Below are 26,056 nucleotides of genomic sequence, written 5' to 3' on the forward strand. Positions count from 1 at the left end.
TATTTTGTAGTGATGTATGATTACTAGATAGGTGACAATGTGAAATCAGTAGATACAGATTACAGATATGTATGTACCGAAGAAGACTGTTTATTTACACATAGAATTCGTCTTTTCGAAGTTTGATAAACAAAGGTCAATTTGAACGCACGTAATCATCCCTGATAGAATCTGTTTGGTAATAGGAGAGTCGTTAAATGTAGGGGCCTTTATGTTTAGGGGACATTTTGTGACTCATCTAGCAACACAGGCTAGCAACAAAGTGTCTTTATTAAGTCATGACGGCAACACGGCACAGATTTTCATTAATTTGACAATAACAAAGACATTTCTGCACACTGCCACTGGATACTTAGCTGGTAAAGACTCTGTTACTTGTCCAATAAGTAGACCACTACTTGACTTCCCTACTACATAATGCAGGGCTGGACAGTTCATGAACGGCTGTCTATCATTTGTCACCATGTCTGTCACGCTCTAACAAGTATGTAAGTGCGAAAGTGACGCATGATATGAAAAGTGACAAAAGCACGACCATGATACGGCCACTGGTTCACTACCCGCATGTTCTGTAAGCGATTGACACACGCGGAGGTGCAGCGCTCGCCGGGGTGAAGAGCCGGCGGGTCGGCGCGATAAACCGCCGTCCTGTTTACTGGGCGATCATTATAAATCATAGCAACCATCTGACCCCTCGTTAGTGTTTGACTCCCTCCGAAATAGATCGCTACCATACCAACGAAACATGTGAGGATAACGATATGTGTGGAAGCCTGATTAGAGCCCGAAAAATAGGAGTATACCACGTAGTGCCCTGTGGTGTCGACACAATAAATAGTTTTACCACCCCATTTCGTCCCATTGGGTGTCGTATAAGGCGACTAAGAGAAAACATGGAGACAAATAGGATCCTAAGATCCTAACCCAAAAACTGTGCGCGCCGTAACCAAAATAAAATAGTACAGTCAAGTGCAAAAATACGTATCGATTTTATCCGCTCAAAAATATGTACCGAGACCTTATTCCGCCGACATAAAGTGCTATGGGACATATTTTTGATAAGCTGTGTGCTCGTTTGCCTCCTATCCCATAAAAAAAAAAAAAAAAAAAAAAAAATAAAATGAGTACATTACGATACAAGTGCGAAAAAGAGGAACTTCGAAACGAGTGGCGATAGATTAAAACATGAGGGAGTGTTTTAAATTTAAATCTACACGAGTTACGAATTTCCTTTTCGCACGTGTATCGTACGACGTTTTTCAGTACAGATGGCCCTCCGAAGTTTCGACCTGACAAGAAATGAACCATATCTCGCACTAGTGCGTAAAAAAACACCATCTGTACTGAAAAAATAAATACATACGTGTATTATGCCGCAAGCGACTGACTTGTTCACGCACACGCATATGGACAACATCAAATATTTTACGCTGCGCAAAACGTATAAGTTTGACAGAGACATAGACTTTTATTGATCATTCACAACTTTTGTAATATCAGCAAATCAGGAGGTGGAGTTATAGTTACAGCACTTAGATGTTGTGTGTAGACTTGTAGACCTTATTCTTCAATCATCGACGAGGGTGCGGTGTGCTGGTGACGGAAGGATCTACGGAATTAATTTGTTCCGTCTATTGTCCTTTGAGTCGTCGACAACCCGAACCCTCCTTGGAACTTGTACACTCTTTTTTGCTGTGTACTTAACACAGCAAAAGGGAGTGTACAAGCTTCTAATGGGTTGGCAACGCGCATGAGTTGCAGGCGTTCATAGGTTACGAAGACCGCTTTCCATCAGGCGGACCGTATGCTTGTTTGCCACCGACGTAGTATATACAAAAATAATATACTAATCGCTACGCTCCGCTGGTACTCGCGCAACATTTCCGAACGAATCAATTCTGCGCAGTAATGAGGTCAGTAGATCATCGCCATGGATATCATTAATAATCAACTGACCTTGCTGAACTGCTGTTTCGCTGATTGAACGGGTCATTGCAATGTTAAGCTACGTCAGCTGCGATAACTTTTCGGAGCTCGGATAGTAAACAAAACGCGCGCGATTTTTAACTTCCTCATTCCTCATGATGATGGGAAAGGAACAAATGAATGTGGAGGGAAGTAAAACCAAGAAACGTGGATAGACTGTGTAAGAGTTAAATTGATATGAAGCGAACGCAATTAAATGTTTCATGAGAATTATGAGATGACGAACGATATGGAAGAAAAACACATGTTGCGCTGACCCCAAGTGAATGGGATAAGGGCAAGCAAATGATGATAGGCATGCTTTGAACGTCTTACGTATCAACTCATTGTGTGGTTTCACTTCGCTTACTAATGGTTGCGTTACTTTCGTTTCCCATATGAAAAGAAACCCAAAATTCAAACTCAAAATGAATGCATACGGGTAGATTATGGGTAACAAACAAACGAACGGACTATATGAACTATCAACACCTTAAAAACCATCAAGTCGCCTGTATCTGTCTGCATGTTCAATTGTCCGCAATAAGGCAAATTTTTCCAATTACGTTTAGGCAGAATTTGTTCCTGATATGATATCAAAGGTAAATAGTAAATAAATACAGGAATAACTGTGTAAAACAGCCACAGTTATTATCGATATAAAACAAGCTCATAACCCGCAACAGTTGCAAAGACTTTATCCGATAGAAGCAGGCAATTATTTCTTGCATACAGTTTAATCGCAGCTATTGATAGCTGGCCCAGTGGAGGCAAGGACTTCCTGCGATAGCCACCCGGCCAGATAAACGTGCCGACTTCCGTCTCAACCGGCCCGGCCCCTACCCCTATCTCTTTACTCTCCAACAGGTACCAATGAAATTATCTAACGGACATTCTAAAAAATGCTGTGGTTGTGAATATCTCTTATCTCGATTTGGGATGGTGTACATTTTTTTATGAATGAAAATATTTACATTTCTGGCAGGACTCGAGCCGTAACGTATTTGGGAGAAAAGCTCTGAACATACTCCAACCCAATAGCTCTGAAAAACTGAGCTACGGAGGCAGATTAAAAAAAACCTTAGCAGCACTTATTATTCCTCCTTGATAGAAAAATAGAAAACATTTTGACTCACAGATAATATTAATGACTCATCTCATATCGTATGTCGTCAAAGTCTCGTCAAAATCCCAGTTTGTTGCTTACTGTAAGAACGATTTGATCGTATCTTTATACGAATAACTTCTCAAACAAAAATATAGTGTTACATATTTTGGACTTACGTTTATTTGAAAATAAGCATCTAACCTATTACTGCAAAGCGTCAACTTCAAATAATTTCCCAAACTTTCAAAAACACCCAACAAACTCTTTGTCACTCTATTTTGAAACTCGTATCGTAATCTATGAAAGCCCTTGTTAACAATTTCGAGGCGTGTGATGTACTCGAAATGTCGAGTAGCGATAATTCGTTGTCAACAGATATTAGGGTCAATTGCCGGCCCGCCATTGCTGTTGGTTTGAGCTAGTCTTTAACTTCGATAACACTATTTAGACAGGCAACCAGCTACTGCCGCATACTGAGCAAATATTCAAAATGTCAATAGATAAAGAGATCTAACTTTGGAACTGACCTCGTTTTCGATAGATATACATACACAATACTTATTATATATGACACAACACTTGACATACATGTAATTATGTACCTATATTATTTACGAGACTTTATGAATGGATCTACTCTACTCTACATCATAACTCTCATTTATTCGTAACAAAAATACATTTTACAAGTTTTACAACATAAATCTGCCGCTGGTTTTTCATTTGACCAATGATATATTATGCATATTTATGTACAATTCAAATACTAGCAATATACCTACTTTTATAAAAAAATCTCTTGACGATTTCTTAATCACTGTTAATGTATGTTAATTTATATCAATAGAGATAGAGATATTTTATTGACATCCGAATAATAATAATTATTTATTATAACGGTGACGGACCCAATCATGGACAGTTTAAGATAAAATTTTGCCTATTTTTGATATTTCACTGATACATGTAAAAATTCTACCGCTCAGCGTGTTAAAACTTGAATATCCTATCCTTCTTTTACATTTCAAGTGTATTGCAGAATAGATACTGCTATTGGTTTCCTCATAGTTAACAAATCGCAAAATAACACTATTTCTTTATATCTTTGGAGTAAAAAACTAGTATGTTTTATACTTTATCTCAAGGTTAATGCAGTAAGTAAAACTCATTCAAGTTTACACCGAGTATTATTTATTTATTATTTTATTCATGAACTCAACTCTCTTAGTAACATTACTAAGAAAATTCGTCCTGATATTTTTTCAGTACTTAAACTGATCACTTTTATCTTGCCGCCAAATCCTTCAGAAATGACCGAATTAAGAAAATTTCAAAATTAAGCAGCTCTATGACTCTTGTTTATGTTTATGGTACAATGCCGTCAGTTTTTAGATATTTATTTTTAAGGATTTGTGTTTTTTTTTGTCCATAATGGCATCACCGTCCATTATAGGGTATTTTACATTAGGTATAACTAAATGTTAGAATAATTTGATTGGTGGTACAAATTAAATTTTTCATGATACTTAAATAGAATAACTCGTAACTGAAAAAATAAACTTGTAAAAAACAATAAAAACAAAGACAACTAATTTCCTCAAATGAGTAATAGGTATTATATTATAAGAACAGGAAAATAAACATAGCTGTATACAGTTAGGTCAAATTACAATTTATGAACGTGTTATTTTCTCGTCTATTACAGGCATTAGGTACAACTTCTCATTTTTTTAGCATTTAGATTTTACAAAGAAAATGTTACTTTTTAAAATAATTACATAAATGTAACAATTATATCGTATTTACATTACTGTAAAACAGGTACATTTAGGTACAAAATACACGTATGATTTCCTCTAACTCTAAAAATTTACGTAAGGTGAAATACCCCATAATGGACGGTGATGCCATTATGGACAAAAAAACACAAATCCTTAAAAATAAGTGTCTAAAATTAGTTTCTAAAAACTGACGGCTATGTACCATCAACTAGAGTTGTAGAGCTGTTTCATTTTGAAGTTTCAATTAATTCGGTTATTTCTGAAGGATTTGGCGACAAGATAAAATTCATCAGTTTACTGAAAAAAATATCAAGACGAATTCTTAGTAATGTTGCTAAGAGAGTTGAGTTCATGTATAAAATAATAAAAAAATAATAATCGGTGTAAACTTGAATGCGTTTTACTTACTGCATCAAGCATGAGATAAGGTATAAAACATACTAGTTTGTTGCTCCAAAGATATAAAGAAATAGCGTTATTTTGCGAGTGTCCATTACTGGAACCCAAAAACTGCCTACCTCCTATGATGGACAAGGAACAATTTACAAGATACAATCCTATGTTAAAATAATACAAACAAATTTTATTTGGGGTATATATAATTGACTAATTAAGTATCAATTGGCTTTAAAAGTAAAATTTTAAACTTATTTCACTGTCCATAATGGGAGATCCATTACTGGAGAACTGCCGTCCATAATTGGAGAAAAAACACCTAGTTTTAATTTGTTAAGTAGGAAGAAACTAATAGGAGTATTTATTCTGCAATACGCTTGAAATGTAAAGGAAGGATAGGACATTCAATATTTAACACGCTTAGCGGTAGAATTTTTACATTTATGAGTGAAATATCAAAAACAGGCGAATTTTTTTCTTAAACTGTCCATGATTGGATCCGTTACCTTACAGCCCGAAAAAAATCTACTTAAACAGAAATTAAAAAGTGGCATCATCGTCCCGTTTTCTTGGCTTTCTTGCAAAGGTATTGAGTTATTATGAACGACACTACGATGTTACCACTTTTTCATCACATTTGCTGTTTAAAGGTGTCATTGCGCCTACGTGTACTGAAGAATAATGTACTGTTTTATTCCCAAGGGAGTAATGGATTTAGTATTAAAAATTAATACAATCCGTACAATACTTCAGGCAAAGGATGTTTCAATCAGCCAAGGATTTTCTTTTGCACAACTATAATTTGACTCATGAAATAAAACTATGGAAACGGATTAAATCGCTACTAGCAACTGCTAGTCAACTAGCTACTGTAGGCAAATCTTTGTTTCAGAGAGCCCAAAGGATATGTGACGACCAACATTTGACCGCGGAGCTTCGACATGCCAGGCAGGCGCTGTTGGCGAACGAGCTCAAGATACCGCGTGTCAAGCAGAAGGCCCGTTTGAAGATCCCTACAGTCGAGCGCCGGCCTGCAATTCTCCCTTTTGTTAGAGGGGTCACAGATAGGATCAGCCACATCTTGAAACGGGCTTCTATTAAAACTTATTTCAAGCCTATGAAGAAGATGTCCCAATTCCTGAGGCCTGTGAAATGTCAAACTCCTCTACAAAGCGCGGGAGTGTACAGGCTAGACTGTGAGTGCGGCCTGTCATATGTGGGACAGACGAAACGAAGCATTTCCACACGGGTGAAGGAACACATAGCGGATGTCAAGCACCGTCGGCAAAGGTCTGCAGTCTCTGAACATGTCATGGATAAAGTCAATCATGCTATAAAGTTTGACAAGCCTCTGGTTCTCGCTAAGGAGAAGCGATATATACCCAGAATGTTGCGAGAGGCCATTGAGATCAAGAAATATCCAAACTTTAATAGAGAGGATGGCTTTACTTTACCACCGGCTTGGGATCCAGTAGTACATCTGATAATGGAACAAGCACGACGAAGGCTGTGAGGCATTTGTGTTGTATGGTGTTGGACATTTGCAGTTTGTTTCTTTGTCAATTTTGTGTAGATTAATTGGTTAATTATTTTTTAACAGAGCAATGGTAAAATTTTTTGAATATTGTATAACTAGCTTTATTAATAGTGTGTGAACCTGCCTTAGAAATCTATATTATTTGTGGTCATGGTTTCGTTAATATTTCTTGTAAGTGGGTAGCTTTTGCACATTTTAATTTTTCCTCAGTCACCCGTTGACCACGAACGCTGTAAAGAGTTCGAAACGTCGGGATGTATTTTAAATTCATTATACGCGATTTAATCCGTTTCCATAGTTTTATTTCATGAGTAACTATCGCGGTAACCGAAGACAATATTATATAATTTGACTATTAAGCTATAAGAAAATATTATACGGTATGAAAAATGCATTTTATTTATGTTTTACAATTATTTCAGAGTGTTTTACATTTATTTTGTAAATTTCACGTAGATAAATCGTTATAATTTGCAACCTGACGGGAAATTGTGACGGCCATCTCGATTTGCGCTTGACCGCGTTGCCATAGCAACGAGCAGTACAACACCGCCATTCGTTGAAGGTTTTACCTTATGATTTTTCTCTGTGTTTTCCTCTCAAATATTATGAAAAACATTGTGTGTAGTAACTCAGGAGAGTCAGGAGGTAAGGATTTTGTAAACTCGTGTCTATAACTCTCTCCAGCCTGAGTACTTACAAAATTCACGACGTATTTGAAATATTGGAATCGACGTGATAGCAACGGTGTTCCGTCGGCACATAAAAAATGTGAGGGTGTAAATCGATCCAATCACGTATCAACTATCTGCCACTATTAAACCCCACGGGGGCTGAATACGAGATTGTGTGCTCTTTTTCTTTATATGTAGATAACTAGGTGTGACAGTGACAGACTATATAATCTAACTATCATGTGTTAAGGCTCCAAATATGTCAAAAAGATAATTTAAACTTCTTTGTAAATTGGGTAATACGAGTAAAATACACTTCCGCATTTATATTTATTTAAAATATGATTAGTTACTGCATACGAATAACATAATAGGAACTAATGAAGAACCGCATGTAATAATCATTGAATTCATTGGGTCCGTGAACCATAACCGCTACTTGCTTCGCTTCGTTTTTTATCTGACATTGCTTCCTGCTATAATAATTACGAGTATATATTTACTGTTATAAAAACCAGTCAACAAATAGCGTATTTATTATTTGTAAATTTATTTAAAAAACTAAGCAATTCAAGTATCAAGTTAAATATGCATTTTTGTAGAAAAAGTATCGTGTGCAACGTTGTTTAACACTTTCGCTACCAAGAACCCGACTGTCGGGCACACCGCTCGTAGAAGCGTAGCCGATTACATGGGTTTCCCCGTATGTAGCGAAAATGTCGTAGCGCCGCGTAGAGCCCGGTTTCGAAAGTGTTACTGATTCAAAAAAATACTCGTGGGTTTTTAATAAATTAGTCAAAGTTGGGCTTCGCCTTAAATTGTCACGCACGCCAATTGCCGTTTTTTACCTCTATTAAGCAACGGTTGCATAAAATATTGTATGATTTGTATATAAACTTGTTCAAAAACTGCTATTTATTGCGACACATATGTATACATTCGAGAAATAAGTAGGTTTTTACGAACGAATGCTTTTTATTTTCCTTTTTCCTTAATTTATTATTGTTCCAATTCTTGTTCAGACAAGATTATTTAGATACTTACATTACTTACCGTACCGGAGAATTTTATTGTAGGTAGAGTTTCAAGACTGTTGGTTCGGGATTCGCTAAGAAATATATAACATACTTTCCCAATAGTAACGGAATTATTTACTGTTTAATCGGAATCATTTTTAAATAAGGTAACAATTCAAACACTCATCCACCACATTTTTTTTGCCTATCGCTTCGGCCACGGTTTATAATATTGTAAAATTCGGTTTCACTTCAATTTATGATAACCTATTCCATTTTGCCATAAATAAATCTGTAATTTTAGAGTTTTCGGAGAATAATTCTAAGTTCGAGGCGAGGCTCCCATTTTCTGTTAGATTACTAAGTACGAGTATTAGCAAAATTCATGAAAAACAAAAAAACTTTGATATGCACAGATTTGTTTCCCTCTATACTTATTTAGATATATGTAGCTGACCACAGATGTATATACACCCTAAGATCGTTTAATGTGTAGTATATTTATTTATGTAGATCCAATTTTATGTCGCATTATCGCATCACGAGAACAATGCCACAACTGTAAAACCTCACAGCACATTATAATATGATTGCCTGTATGAAAAAGGTCCACAGAGCCCAGAAACCATTAGTATGCATGGGTGGATTTTGCATGCTAAGTTAAGCAAGAAGTCTTACAAGACGCATGTTATTAGGTTCATCAAGATACTTGCTATGTGCCACTGCACCAGGGCATACTATGTAGTAACCTGTTCATTGGAAAAAGTGAAGTTTGTTCTTATAGGTCTACGCTACAGATCTGGTGTGAGCACTTTGGATCGTAAATATATAGTTGCATCCATCCATACAGTTCTTATCCAGGTTTCTCTTTATCCAATTGATTGAATCACCAAGTTTTCTATAAGTGTCTTCAAGTTTCTACGCAGTCGTTGGTGTTTGTGAAACGGATAGGTATGAAAATCGTAAAAAAGAACCTTCTTGTGGGTTGCAGGCGGGTATTGAGAGTGGGTAAAAAAAAAACCTTCTTGTTTTGTACAAACCAAGTACAAACCGAAATCATATAATTGTTAGATATAGTTGATATCATATAGTTGCACACTTGTGCTTGATAATGATAAATAACAAATTCGACGCTACCATCAATATAATATTGAAATCGTCGACATCGTCGTGTTAAACAATACGAGTATAAGAAAATTTTCCATTTGCCAGTAGTTTTTTATTCTTTTCAAAATTTTCTTATTTTATCGTCATTGATGTAAATTGTATGAGTCCTGTCAGACTGAAATATCATGACATGACACGTTATAGGCACATTGCATTACATGGACAAAAACGGTATTGGACAGAAACGCATACCTACACTGAGAGAAAATACAACCAGTTTTCATGTTCGTTCAACAAGTTTTTTGGTTAAAATAGCGCCTACGTGCTCTTTGGTTCAAACAACAAGCTACTTGTCATTTGAATCGGCAATATATTTGAATCAACAAGTCGATTTTATAAAAACAACCTGACACATATTGTTTTAAACATACGTTTGGCTGATTCAAACGGATAAACCGCAACAAGTCGAACTTGTTAAAATTCACAATGCAAATTTCTCTGTGTATCGGTCTTAGGAGTTAGAGATCATTATCCATTTCGGATCATCGCACCATAGCAGTGAGTAAGTATGCACGACATCTGTATGTTTATGGTTGTATCACAAACTATATGTATTATAAACATTCTATGACGACAACATAACATACACAAATCAAATTGATTTACGGTTTGTCGTGGACACTAAACAGCAACTTTTATATATTCGCTACGCAGCAGCGTACAGTTAACTAAAATGTGCTAACCTAAATTGGGAGTGGGTACAGCTCAGTGGTCAGCCAGGCTAGTGGAGCATAAGGCCGCGAGCCCACTGCCGCCGCGGCGCGTGGCGTGACGCAACCGCGCGTGACCGTGACATCGACGTGATGGACTGCAGTTTTGCAGTTGCACCTTTATGCTTCGGTTACATTACGCTGCTGTCGACAGGCCTGAGAACACCAGTTTTATTGCGGCAACCAAACATAGATGGATCATAGCATTGGAATCCAATCTATGCGTTATGTAACATCTGTCGTCAACATATTTAATCTCATAGTAGAGCGTGTTATCTATTCAGCCTAGTAAGCTTGGATGCTGCAAATAATATAGGTAGTGACAAGTTACCTATCAATATTCATACAATACAATACAATACAATACAAATACTCTTTATTGCACCCCTCAATACACGAAACAACATAGCAAGTATAAATAAACAACAACTTAAGAGGTAAAACAAGAGGCGGTCTTATCGCTAATGAGCGATCTCTTCCAGACAACATTACCTAGGCGGAGAATAATAAATTTAACCTTGCAAGTAGGTGTACTAAATGTAGACTTAGAGGAAATCTAGCACAAACTATACTACGCAAAACAATATACTACACACATAAAAATAAAATACAATACATAAACATACAAATACATAAAAAAAAATTAATCATAATTGTGGTCCTATTGGTGAAAAGTTCTGCGCAGATCTGGGCCTGTAACTAGTTCAAACGTTGACGCTCCCGCTCCGTACCGTAGTCATACTCGGGCATTTTCACGAAAAAATATTCAAAACCTTTTTTTTTTTTCAAAATAGGTAAATTTTGTTTTTAACCGCCTTCCAAATCTCAAAGGAAGGGGTTTTCAATTCGTCTGTATTTTTTTAGGGTTCCGTACCTCAAAGAGGAAAAACGGAACCCTTATAGGATCACTCGCGTGTCTGTCTGTCCCTCTGTCACAGCCGATTTCTCCGAAACTACTGGACCGATTTACTTGAAATTTGGCACACGTATGTAAACCTGTGGCCCAAAGACGGACATGCAGTATAATTAAATGAAATTAAACGAAATTTAATCATAAGGGGCACTTTTGGGGGGTAAAATTGAAAATTAAAAATCAAAGTTATGAGAACTATATTGTGATACATATCAAATGAAAGAGCATTTTATAAGCATTTCAAATATATTTTTTTATAGTTTTTATTTTGGTAATTTAGAAGTTATTTAAGAAAAATGACCATTATCTCCGAAACTACTTAGCGTAAAATTTTCAAAAAAATACACGAGGTAGCCCTCTACCTGTAGATTACAGGAAAACCTATTAGAAATCTACAGTCAAGCGTAAGTCGGACTTAAGAGAAAAAAACTCAAATTGAGATTTTCACTCACTGCCGCTGCAAGTACTTAATAAATGTTTTGAAATTTTGTGAGCGCCATGGACAGGTAGAAAGAAATTCATTTCTGTTTAGAAATTGTTAAAAATTTTAATCATTTGCCAAAATGACTTAAGTTCCTACTAAAAAAGAGGCGCTTAAGACTGTTTAGAACTGCACTGACCATAATATTGCCCTAATAGGTCCAAAAAATGGTGTATATATACGAAAACAAAAAAATTGTGCCACCGACAACCAAAATCTGAAGTCTATTTGCTCTATCTCTTATAGTTTCCAAAATATACGCAAAATCTTTAAAGTACAAATCTAGTGTACGTTGCTATCACATGTCGTCAGGCGCTCATGACCTTTTTGTATGGAAATGTCGAAATCCGACTCGCACTTTACCGATTTTCATAGAAAATTGTGTTTTATTATAGTTTTGAAGGTTTCTTGTTTTTAACCACCAACGCAAAAACGAAGGAGTGTTATAATAATAATAATAATAATAGGTTTGATGCTTGACATGTCTGTCTGGCATCATAGCTCCCGAACGAATCAATCGATTTTGATTTAGTTTTTAATGTTTAAGGTGAATTCGTCGAGATTTTTTTTTGTACCACGTAGGTGGCAAACATGCATACGGTCCGCCTGATGGAAAGCGGTCACTGTTACATATGGACGCCTGCCACTCAAGGAGTGGCACATGTGCGTTGCCGAGTCGACTCATTAGAAACTTGTACAAACCTGTACTTAGAAGGGGCCTGGGTGCCGACGACTCAAAGGACCGAAGGAAGGAGGAGGAAGGAAGGAAGGAGGAAGGAGGAAGGATCTATTGTCCTAATTACTTCCGTAGGTCCTCCAGTTGCGATACAGGCTGCCAACATTTTAATTACACTTTGTGCATTTTAATCTTTCGGGCCGCATGACCACGCCGTTGATAGTTCATAATTAATGGGAAAATACTTGAACAGGCATCCACGACTACTTTCCTAGGTTTAAAGATTGATCAGGGCTTAAAATGGGACCAGCAAGTAGATAAACCGTGTGGTAGTCGGGGCAGTGCGTGCTTTGCCTTAGGTCGAGTTGCAAAGTCTGTGGCTCCAGAAGTAGCCCGGACATGCTATTTCGCCACTGTCCATTCATTAATACAGTACGTTGCGGAGGTCTGGTCTGGGGATGTTGTCCTGAATGGGAGAGGGTCTTTCGCTTTCAGAAACGAGCTGTCAGGATCGTTGCTCAGGTACCTGTAGACAGTAGACACTCCGGCCAAAGAACTCTTTAAAAAATAAGAATCCTTAAGCTAGGAACACACTACGCGGACGTCCGTCGTAAATCGACCGCGGACGGGGATCTGGACAATGAATATACACTTAACCGTGCAAACTATCGGTCGACGGACGTGGACGTGGCTTTGAGCGCATGGTCGTCCGTTCGAAATCTGGCTCGCTGGATGTTTTGTTCCGTGCACACTGTTCGGTCGCGGTCGCGGTCGATTTACGACGGACGTCCGCGTAGTATGTTCCTAGCTTTACACTCATTACACTGCCTGCAAAAGTTATCATGCAGGTAGCCATTTATGTAAGAGAGAACTTGGCAGCATACAAAACCAGGGGCGGCTCACTCCGCGATTCTATCGCTGCGCTACAAGTACATGTCAGCGGCCGCGAGTTCGCGCGGCGCAATAATAGTTATTTGTATAATAGTTATTTGAAGAATCATGAACTTGCGAGTTATTTATAGAATCCTGAACTTGCGAGTTTTTTAACACACGAGAAGTAAAATACATTTGCACCCGCGTGTAACACAAAACTTTTCCCCTCACTGTAGCGAGGAAACTACAACGCAAGAAATGCGTTTATCACTGCTTCCAGTAGTTCCACAGGTGGTAAATGATCTTTATTACTAGATTCACCTACTTTTATCAATGTTAAAGCAGTTCATTTGAATTTATTCAAGGTCAAATTACTTTACCCACTCACTAGTGGGTAAAATGCGTTTTTACCCGCTGGTATTAAAGGACAAAACACGTGTTTCCGAGCTAGTGAGGGGAAAAATTCAATGTTGGCTGCTCGCGTGCGGTCCGTTTGTTAATATAGGTAAGAATTAAGAATGGCGTCATTTTGTGAACATCAAAGGAGCCTTCTGTACTTGTACTATTATACATAATATATTCAGGGACAAAACTAACAACATTTGTTCCAAGTACAACATTCGAAATGCCGGAAAGTTAGTAGGTATCGACCGTAAATTGGCGAAATCCAATTTACGGTCAAATTAACACATGTGATGGACCCTGCCGTCTATAATAAATTGCCGCAATATGTGGTTGAAGCGCCTAGTGTGTCGAACTTTAAGTACCTATCGCTTAAAAAATTGGCTGGTCGAGCACCCGTTCTACACTAATGACAATTTTTTTATTACCTAATTAGAAAAATATTGGGTTGGTAAGAAAGTAATGAGCGATCGATTGAATTCCACAAAATTTTTGAGAGAGTTCTAGAATCTTCTATGGTCGAAAGTATGTAAAGGGCGAGTCGCACAGTTTCTCGTCAGTCATTCACTAGCTGTCGCCGAGCTAATATAAGGAAGAAAATGGACGAATTAAAAGTGCATGTAAGGCATTGCTTACTATATGAATTTCAGTCTGGCCATTCAGCCGCCGAAGCAGTGCGTAATATATGTCAGCGTGTTGCTCCTGAAGTTGTGTCTGAGGCCACGGCGAAACGATGGTTCCAGCGGTTTCGTAGTGGCGACTTTTCATTATCAGATCAACCTAAGTCTGGTCGACCGGTGAAGATTGATGTGGCCAAATTAAAAACCTTAATTGAAGGAGATCCGAGGCTAACGAGTCGTACTCTTGCTACCGAGTTAGGCTGCTCTCATGTCACCATAGAAACACATTTACACGAGTTGGGAAAAAACTACAAATACAGTGTTTGGATACCGCACGAACTTGATAGAGATCAACTAAACCGCCGTGCCGATATCTGCATACAACTTCTGTCTTTTCGCCGCACATTCAACTGGTTGGACCATCTTATCACTGGAGATGAAAAATGGGTCTTATATATAAATCACACACGCAAACGTCAGTGGCTAGCTCCAAACGAAAAAGGAATAGAGGCACCAAAAACAGAGCCTCACCCGAAAAAAGTTATGCTGTCCGTTTGGTGGGATATTCATGGTATTATTCACTGGGAACTCCTACCAAGTGGAATGACTGTTACCGCATCAGTATACTGTAATCAGCTTGAAAATTTAAACCAAAAAATCTGTCAGAATCGTCCACAGCATGCTAAAGTTTTTTCTTACATGACAATGCTCGCCCACACATTGCAAAAGTGACTCGGCTAAAGCTATTGGAGCTAGGTTGGAAAGTGATACCTCATCCACCGTACTCTCCAGACTTGGCACCTACGGATTACGCATTGTTCAGATCGCTAAGCAATGCCTTGAATGAAAAAAAGTTCGATGATCAAGCCCATCTACGACAGTACATAGCTGAGTTTTTTTAATCTAAACCTAAGAACTTCTTGGCCGATGCTATTCATTTTTTACCAGAACGATGGAGACAAGTACTAGATAACGAAGGCCGTTATATTTTTGATAAATGATTAAAATAATAAATTAAATAAAAATTACAATATTGGTTATGATTCGCTCATTACTTTCTTACCAACCCAATATTTTTGTGCATTTTTTATGTGAATATTGCCTAACTTTTTGTAATTTCAATCTTCTGTCTATTTATTCTCTAAGTATTATTGCTGTATAAATATTATTTTTTTAAATCAAATCTTGACGTGTAAAATGGCGTTACAAATATGAATAAATGAATATGAGTATAAGTGGTATGATTATTTTAACCATTGAAAGTTTGTACGGAACCCTCGGTGGGCGAGTCCAACTCGCACTTGGCCGGTTTTTTTTAATGTTTGTTCCTCGATAACTCCGTCGTTACTGGACCGATTTTGAATTTATTTTTTTTTTATTGAATGTATATGTATACAGATTGGTCCCATTTTTCTCAGAACCCAGTTCTGATGATGGGATCCTGGAGAAATCGAGGGAACTCCTCAAATCTGAAAGGCATACATATGGTGATTTTTGTGTTTTTAAAGGAACAGCATGCATTTACGTACGGAACAGTGACATTTGGTGCAGTGGAACTCCTGATGATGGTCAGAATGGAACTCCTCAAATCTGAACGGCACACTTATAATGACTTTGGTATTTTTATAAGAACAGCATGCACTTACGTCTAGAACAGTGACATTTCGTGTAGTGGAACTGCTGATGACGGTCAGAACGGAACTCCTCAAATCTGAACGGCACACTTATAGTGACTTTGGTATTTTTATAAGAACAGCATGCACTTACGTCCAGAACAGTGACATTTGGTGCAGTGGAACTGCTGATGAAGAGTGAGCCGCCCCTGGTTAGAGTTCCGTGCTAATAATCATTCTTATCTGTAAGTACTTCAGAATCATCCAAATTTCAAAATTTGTTCAGAAATGACTGAGATATCTAATCATTAAAAAATATACAGACGAATTGATAACATAATCCAACATTTGAAAGTATTTATCACCAGAACCCCAAAGAAAGGCGGTTTTTTTTTTCTTAAAAATTATTCCTACTCAGAATTTTTCGATCTTACTAGGTAAAAAAATCGTCCCAAATTTAATTTTTCCACTTCGTTACCATTTTTCAAACACTTTGTAAAACAGCGGGGAAAATCTCGACTGGGGGTCAATTGTAACTCGTCCATTTTTTCCATTATTACAGTATGATGTTGAGTTCTACATGTATCCGCTGAACACGCCTGCCATATATAACCGGCGGACACTCTATTTAATAATGTAAACATTGTAAAACATGGAAAAAATGGACCAGTTACATTTGCCGCCCAGTCGAGATTTGCCCCGCTGTACCTTACAGCGGTTACAAAATGGAAAGAATGTGAAATAATAGAAAATTTTAGGACCATTTTTTGTCCTAGATCGAAAGGGCTCGTGATTCTGAGTAGGAAAAATGAGGAAAAACATAAAATCTTAGAATTTTTTTTTTGGTGATTGTTCTCGCGAAAATGCCCACTCGTATCTCTACGAGTATATGTCGGTCTTCCGTATCCGAAAATCATATTTTTCGCTGTCTTAAGTTTGCAGAACTTTACAACTTAACAAATCGGATTAAAGTATTTGTGTTGAAATTGATCTGAATAGTTTCTGTACTCATACATCTACCTACATATTTCAAAAGCGCAATGTATGTAACATTAAACTGAGACAAATACAATTTTGCAGAATGTACCTACGTACGGTATGAGAATATAATTTAATGAATTCAAGCGATCACACAATAGAATTAACTCTCACACACATTTCCACCTATTGAAATCAAGTTCATTTATAACTGTTTTACTCCGCAAACGAGCAATTTGGACAAACAAATCTCTGATTGAAATGCTATTGAAATCGTATATGCCGAAACGGCTTTTGAATATTGCCATACTAATTAGTAATTACTTTCGATCGTAAATAAATGAAAGTGAGAGCCCATTGTGAGTGTTTGTGAAAAGTAATTTAAACGATACTGTTATACATTAAATCATACACATAAGTTCTTAATGGAGTTACACTCCCCCAAGTCGAAAGCTACAGTAAGAGACAGCCTTCATTATCCCCCTCCCTTCATAGAGGCTTTTAATCCCTACGCGGTTTATGCCCTCCCTTCCTCATGAAATGTATAATAATAAACCACTCTCGTTGATATCATGCAAATAATATTACTCGCATCTTTATATTTCAGCATGATATAGCCCGATGCGTTATCGTGTATCTTTAGTAAACCGAAACCATCACATAAGTCGCCCGAAATGAGTGAGTCGATTGAGCTCATTCGCGACGTAATGTGCCCATTAGACAGGGATCCTTCCGTTCGCTCGACTTTTATGCCCTGCGTAAAAAGAAGCTTGTGTATCACTGTGAAGATTCTTCGAACTTTAATCTAACTAACCAAAGGCACATGTACACATTTTATAACTAAACATGCTGCTGTGCATGAACAGACTAGTAACAAGTTGACTTATGTAAAGACTGTCAATTAACACGAATCCAATTAGAGGATACTCGGAATACTGTCGTTACGCATTTTGTTAAGCTGTTTACTATTTCCCGGTAAAACGGGGAAAGCTTATTGTGTAAAGCCGAGAGCATTTGCAAATGGGAAATTCATTCAGTGACATGTAGTGCTGCCTTATCCGCACATACCGGTTAATCGTATTTAACCAACAGATTTTCCGATAATTTGGTGTGAAACTGCACGAGCTTCTGATCGTAAAATGCAGTGTTAAGAGAATTAAGGCAGATTGAAAGTTGTCGTAAAAATCCTAGAATACTAATAAGCAGCTTTTTGTGTCGCTCGAATATGCATTGAACGATAGAGGTAAGTAAGTTCGATAAACTATACATAGTTATATAATTTATACAAAACAATACTGTTAGGTATAACAATGTATAGTTTATCTATTTACCTATTGAGATTAGATCTTCGGATCCGATTTGTTTTTCACCAAAGCAGCGAGACAATTTTAATATTGCACAGAAAATTACTAACCTGATTTATTTAGGTAATGTCTTTCCTTCTTCATCACTTATTCAAGGTATTTTAACAATTAAGTTTAGCTTTCACATTGAAACACAATTGAACACAACTCGATATTAAATAAATTCTAATGAAACCTCAACTAAACAAAATATTACGGAAATCACTTGACATTGACAGTTAAATCGAAAACTCTTTTAAGGGGCGTTCGGAATTATTGATAATTAAGGAAAATCTTATAAATATTTTTTTCGGTAAGTACCTATTTTTATTTTTATTGTTTGAATTTTACATTTAAATTCAAAGGGAAAAAAAAGTACATTTAAACGTCTTTTACAAAAAGATAAAAAGTGGTGTCTTGGTGGAATGTATTGGACCCCATACATTTCACGACTCTTTACTTTCCGAACACTCTATTTGAAAATGATGAAATGTCATTTAATTCCACTCACTGTAAAAATCGTTCTACTTGAATTGATAAGGTAAAAAATTGTGCGTGAGCTTTTTGATCCCTCTGCCACGCTCAAGATTTTTCGGACTGTGCTGTCTTGTTGCAAATGACTATTTTCACGGCCCTACCGGAAACCCTCATGCTGAGCCTTCTTACCGTGTTATTACATGCCAAAGTTAAATGTAGCTTAGTGGATTTACAGTGCGTGCAGCATCGGATTGGCGTCCTTTTACTCGGGACTGTACAAACAGAGGCTGGGACGTGACGAGCCTACTGCTCACCGAGACAGCTAGCGCGCTCAACATCCAGTGTAAGTAGACTCTTATTATCCAACAGTTTTTACGTATCTATAGATCACAATTAAACTGGTTAGCTTGGCCACTAGTCCCGCTTGCACTTCGTAGTTGGAATAGGAACCCACGGCCTGGACCCCTCACGCCCCATTATTTAAATCCCACTAGACGTGAGCGCCATTATCCGCGGGACAGGCTCACTTGTGAGTGGACACGCTGCCCGTAAACCGACTGTTTGTTTTCACACCCTCTTTTCATTTTAAACTTATTTGAAACGGAAAACTCTACACACAGAAAATAAAGTCCGTTTTTGAACAAAGTTAACGGACTTTATACGAAGTTACGAAAGTACTTAAGTTGATGTTGATATCTGAAGAAGACAGGCTTATATTCTCCCGGTTTAAAACAGGGCATAAAAGATTAGCCTGTATGAAAGCAGAGCTGTTGTTATTGAAGAGGGGACCCTATAATGGAAGAATACCGCCTCATCTTTCTTTGTTTCGTATTTCAGTAAAAAAATAGTGGCATCGAATGTGTTAGGAGTTGAGTGTCATGTCCAAGGTGACGATGGTATGTCCACAGCAGCAATGTACTGCGTGATTCGTCACTTAATTATCTTAAGAAAATTAACACAGCTATGGCAATAACGACACTTTCTTCGCTTTCGTAAAACTAGTGCCTTCGCCAAATCTTGGGGTCAGTGGTCAAAGCGGACCCCAGGCTTCCATGAGCCATGAGAGGATGATGATGCCAATAACGACACTTAGTAAGCTACAGTTTTCATCCAAACATCAGCTCCAAATGTTTTGCTCCAATTTTAATCGATCAATCATGAGTTCCAATCACAGATGTCATATATACCATAGATCAAGCAAACGTATCTACTTAGCGTGTCAAATGAACTCAGTGAAATCCACTGAGTTGTCCGTCTTTACTCGCAGCTTGCAGCTTTCGGGCGTCAATTTTTAGGGTTCCGTAGCCAAAATGGCAAAAACGGAACCCTTATAGTTTCGTCATGTCCGTCTGTCCGTCTGTCCGTCTGTCCGTCTGTCCGTCTGTCACAGCCGATTTACTCGGAAACTATAAGTACTACAGTGATGAAATTTGATGGGAATATGTGTTGTATGAACCGCTACAAAATTATGACACTAAATAGTAAAAAAAGAATTGGGGTGGGGCCCCCATACATGTAACTGAGGGATGAAAATTTTTTTTTTCGATGTACATACCCGTGTGGGGTATCAATGGAAAGGTCTTTTAAAATGATATAAAGTTTTCTAAAAAACATTTTTCTTAAAGTGAACGGTTTTTGAGATATCAGCTCTCAAAGTCGTAAAAAGTATGTCCCCCCCCTCTATTTTTATAACTACGGGGTATAAAATTCTAAAAAAAATAGAGGTGATGCATGCTAATTAACTCTTTCAACGATTTTTGGTTTGATCAAAGTATCTCTTATAGTTTTTGAGATAGGTTGATTTAACTGTAATTTTTTTGCTGCTACGGAACCCTTTGTGCGCGAGCCCGACTCGCACTTGGCCGGTTTTTTTTGTAAGTTGAAGTCAACCAAAACATAAAAAATGCCTCGTTACGTGATATTCAATTGCAACAACACAAAAATTATGAACAATCAAGAGCCTGAGACATATTTAAAATTACAGGCAAGAATCAACTTCAGTACAAAATTTGACACGCTCGGCCCCTATACAAATATATGAATTTGTTTCTTCTATCTAAATTAAGTTCTGTGGTTCCAATCTATTCTAGGAATGCGACTAAACATTATTATGAAATTTATAAAACTCAGCTGACCAGTTCGAAACGCCTGCTCACTTTGAAGATTGATAGAACAGAGCAATAAAATCTAAATAAACCAATTTCTAAAACGCAGTAAGTATACTCGGAAGCAATGGTGTTTTAAGTCGTTTGGAGAAAATTGATCAGCCGAGCAACGGATGACGGCGGTAAGCCACCGTATTTCGCAACTTCCCGGGAAGGAGGAATCTCTAGTGATAAAATCAATTAGTGATAGTCGATGAATATTGAAACGAGTTCTCGATTCGCAAATTCAATTGAATTAGTTGCATAATAATTAATTATATTTTGTTATGTCAGGTTAGATTACAAAGATTGTTTTGTTACATTGCTTTTAAGTTAATATAGCGCTAAGCCGAGTTTCAAATAGGTTTACTTTTTTTCGTAGATACCTACTTAGGATTTATTATGGTGTTCCACTCAATGTTCTTCTAGACTCTAGAGTATGCATAAATCACATATATAAGTTCGTAGTAATTATAATAACTTCATACATAGCTGTTTTTGAAATCTTTTGAATACCTACGTAGAATTATTTTTGCCAAATATATCTAATTACTCGAATAAGAACATTACTTAACGCAGGACAGCGCAAGAATTCGTACAAATGAAATAAGAATATCGGCAATCAGCAAGCAATAATAAAATTATTGTCATATTTATTATGTACTAGCTTTTACCCGCGGCTTCGCCCGCGTAATAAAAATATTCTTATTGAAACGTTTACAAAAAATAAGATTTTCATTTGGATCCGTAGGTTTCTTTGTAGGTACATCTGTCCGCGATTATTTCGATTCAGGTAAAGCGGGGCAATTTTCGACTGGGGGGCCATTGTAACTGATCTATTTGCTGTACTGTCCGGTTTTGGCTGACTGTACCTTACACATATTACTATCGTTTTTAAAGAAATTCTTGCAATGATTGTAGAATTGTTACACAGCGACCACAGCGTAGGTAGTAGGTACGAATATGTATGAATTTTACCTATATAAATATTTATACTGGGGAAACTTCATACAACCCACATAGCCAGTATCTCGACGCTATGGTCGGTAGGGTAAAAAGTACTTCCTTGCATTATCGCTTACAATTTTTTCCATTTTGCTTATATTGCAAACGTAAACATATAAAAGGCAAGCAAACAACGATCTTCTTACAGCACATTGAATGTAATAGTTATTACGGATGCAGGATACTCGCCGATGCCTACTTACTAATCCCTTCCCACTGAGCCACCTGCATTTTACACAGCCTATATATCGATTGCCGACCGATTATTCCGACCCCAATCCCTATTCTTATCCTCGTCCCTATCTCTATCTTTGTCCCCGTCCCCGTCCCTGCCCCCGTCCCTCCCCTATCCCTATCCCCGTCCCCGTCCCCTATTTTTATCCCTATTTCTACCCCTATCCCTATCCCTATCCCTATCCCTATCCCTACCCCCAATCCCAATCCCTATCCCTATCCCTATCCCTATCCCTATCCCTATCCCTATCCCTACCCCCAATCCCAATCCCTATCCCTATCCCTATCCCTAACCCTGTCCCTGTCCCTGTCCTTGTCCCTGTCCCTGGCCCTGTCCCTGTCCTTGCCCCTGTAAAATTATCATGCTAGGAGGTGAACTTTGAAAAATCCTTTCTTAGTGCTCCTCTAAGGAACTTCCGTGTCAATTTGAAATCTCTTGAACCAGAAGTAAAGATAAAAACTAAAGCTATACTTATGGCTATTTTGGATATTTTAACCCCATTGCACAACAACAGGGGAGAAAATTTCTTTTCCACCTCATTAGATTTTAAAATCGTTATATTTATCGTGATCAGCGACCCGATAAACCATAAAAACGATACCCTTATTGTGTTTTTGACTTTACCCCCTTTGCACCCCTTTAGGGGTCAAATTTTCAAAAAACCTGAAACATTTATTTAGTCATATGTCTTTAGGAATCCTCCTGTGAAGTTTCGAATAAAATAGTCAAACTAATCTTGTTTCCCCATACAAACTTTGAACCCCCATTTCACCCTTTTAAGAGGAAAATTTTGAAAAATCCTTTCTTAGTTCTCCTCTACGCCATATAAGGAACCTATATGCCAAATTTGATATCTCTAGGACCAGCGGTTTCGGCTGTGTTGATATGTCAATCAGTCAGTCAATATCTTCTTTTATATATTTAAACCCCATTGCACCACAACAGGGGAGAAGGTATTTCACTTCCGCCTCGTTAGATTTTAAAAACGTTGTATTTATCGTGATCAGCGACCCGATAAACCATAAAAACGATACCCATATTGATTTTTTTACTTTATCACCCCCTTTTCACCCTTTTAGGGGTTAAATTTTCAAAAAACCTGAAACACGTATTCAGTCATATGTCTTAAGGAATCTTCCTGTGAAGTTTCGAATAAAATAGTCAAACTAATCTTGTTTCCCCATACAAACTTTGAACCCCCATTTGACCCCCTTAGGAGGTGAATTTTGGAAAATCCTTTCTTAGTGCTCCTCTACACTATATAAGGAACCTATGTGCCAAATTTGAAATCTCTAGGACCAGCGGTTTCAGCTGTGCGTTGATAAGTATGTCAGTCAGTCAGTCAGTCAGCTTCTTCTTTTATATATTTAGATTCACCACATCGGCCGTTCTGGATTAAAAGGATCGCTGGTTAATCTACAAATAATCTCGATGATAAATGAACAACATCATTTTTAAAGGGTCGTAAATGCAAGAACCGATGTTTGTTTAACACTATGTCCTGAAGAGCTATTTTACATAATATTTTCACGTTTTTCTACTCAACCGTGTTCAGTGTGCAAAATTATTTCACAATAGGTATCTATCGCTATTGAAATGCGGTTTGTTGAAGAATAGATATAATTCCTGTAATTTACGTTTATTCGTGTACGAGTAGGTATAATATGTACTATAATTAATAATTATTTATAGACAATACAAGGATAATTTCCTAACATATCTATGTTTGAACAAGGTTTTCCAATATACCTATGCTGAGGGCAATGTAATGTACATAGGAAGTTACAAACCTATAATATTATTATTATTACAAAATGCACGATGGTGGTACAGTTGTATTAATTGTAATTTTAGTCAAATATATTGTGACAAAATCTTGGCACAGTCAACCAAATATAAGTCTGACACTACAGGTACATTCACGGTTACAGCAATGTGAATACCTACCCAGAACAATTAAAAATCAAATCAGAAAGATATTTCTTAATTTCTCATAATTTCACGAACTCTCATTATTCAAGTTTGGTGACCCTATTGTTCAAATCAAATAACACAATGTTCGAACTGCTGTCAATTTCTCTAGAACAGTGTTGGTTTACTGTAGCCTCGGATTTAGTAATAAAATAATAGGGCAATAGCGTCCGCCCACGCCCTCTTGTTATGTCATTTCGTGTTAGGTTAAATACGAGTATATACGTCAGATGGAAACGGCATTCGTCATGTGGACGAGTGGGTGATGCTGATGGCACTGACATTTAGGGCTACTATTCTTAACCTGTCACATAAATATAAACTCATTTTATAAAACACCTCTAACTGCTGCAAAAAAATGGAAGGGCTCCAGTGCATTTCAATGACAGGTTTTACAATTTAGCATTATAAATTTTATTGTAGCTATTGTCTTATCTACAATATTTCGTTAGGTTACACCACAACCCAGGTAGCAAGCTATTGCTTATTGTTGTTTCAGTCAGAAAACGAAATATAAGTAAAAATTATGGACACTATGGAAAATACCGTAAATTTATTGCTTACTTTAATATTGTAGAATGGTGGATACATTATTTTGGCATTTTGTCCGCATCTATATATTTTAATAGTATAGTCTTGACTATACGATAGGTAGAGGTAGCCGAATGGCACAAACGCTCACGAAACGAAACGCTCGTAGATATCTATCTCTATTGCTCGTGCATATTGGCGCGACAGAGCCAGACTAACTGGCGCGGCGTTTCGTTTTCGTTTGGCGTCGGAGAAATGCCATTCGGCTACGCACGCTGCTCTGCCTGCGTAGCCGAATAGTAATCAACGACGCCAGGCGCCGACAGAAATGCAGTCTGGCTCTGTCGCGCCAATACGCAAGAGCGATAGAGATAGATAGCTACGAAAGAGATATTATCGTGAACGTTTGTGCATTCGGCTACGCACACAGGTCCTATCTTACACTAAATTAGTTCCCAGTTCATTAAGTTTCATTCAAATAAGTGTAATCTTATTTATTCCGCTTTCCATCAAGCGGACAGTATGCTTGTTTGCCACCGACGTAGTATAAAAAAATTTATGCTGCAATTCAATACCAAGAAATACTTCATTGAAACAAATCAAACCATATCAAAACCAGTGAACACGATAGGTTATAACTTAATGAATAAAGCGTTGGGAGAGGAAATGCGGCTATCTAGAATTCAGTATGTTAATATAATTGACACATTATAACCGTTCATTATCGATATCAGCACTCCGGCACTCGTCTGTAATCGTATATTATTTCCGATCATTTCCAATGCGACTAGTGATTTAAGCAATCGTTTTGTGGGAATGCATATGTATTCACCGAAGAGCTAGCGACTTCATCGCACTGTTTTTCCAAAGTATCAGGCACCAGCATCCTTGGTAACAATTACCGTCGCCGTCGCGTCTCATACTTCCATGTCGATAAGGTTTGATTTCGTATGCGTCGCATCGCCGTCGCGCGACCATCGCGCGACCGTCGCTCACGCAAGCCACGGCGTTACTCTTTTACTTACTTACTACCAAAGACATATGTAACTCCGTAAAGTCTAAGAAAAAAACGTATCTCAAAGCCATAGAGAAAAAGGTACCGTGGCCTAGATGGCGTTACACCACTTACACCTTTGGGGGACGCTCGGCTAGATGGCGCTAATATTCACATTTGACATTTTAACACATATCAAGCTAAGAATATGGACCAAATTGTCAAATCTGACGTTCAAAATTTTTAAGCCTGTGTCGAGAGATGGCAGTCTATGCACTGTGATTACATTTGACAGTAACTCTCAATAATACTCGATCCTCTTTGCTAGTACTTACGTCTCTGTACGTGGCTCATCACCTTCCATGCTATGCATGTCTTTCTCCATGGCATGTAGTTCCTTGCCATTATCCACCTATCCTGTACTTGCCGCACACCTTAATAAATAA

At 37.5% G+C, this 26,056-nt stretch overlaps 1 protein-coding gene across 1 annotated transcript in view; it reads left to right on the forward strand.

The window, feature by feature from the left end:
* The window catches only part of LOC125225229, a 45,649-nt gene that overhangs the window by 10,114 nt on the left and 9,479 nt on the right, over nucleotides 1-26,056 (forward strand). The window contains exon 3 of the mRNA XM_048128838.1: nucleotides 18,950-19,073. Within this exon, the coding sequence (XP_047984795.1) occupies nucleotides 18,950-19,073 (124 nt within the window). The remainder of the gene's footprint in view (nucleotides 1-18,949; nucleotides 19,074-26,056) is intronic.

This window comes from Leguminivora glycinivorella, chromosome 4, assembly GCF_023078275.1.
Source record: "Leguminivora glycinivorella isolate SPB_JAAS2020 chromosome 4, LegGlyc_1.1, whole genome shotgun sequence".
Lineage (NCBI taxonomy): Eukaryota > Metazoa > Arthropoda > Insecta > Lepidoptera > Tortricidae > Leguminivora > Leguminivora glycinivorella.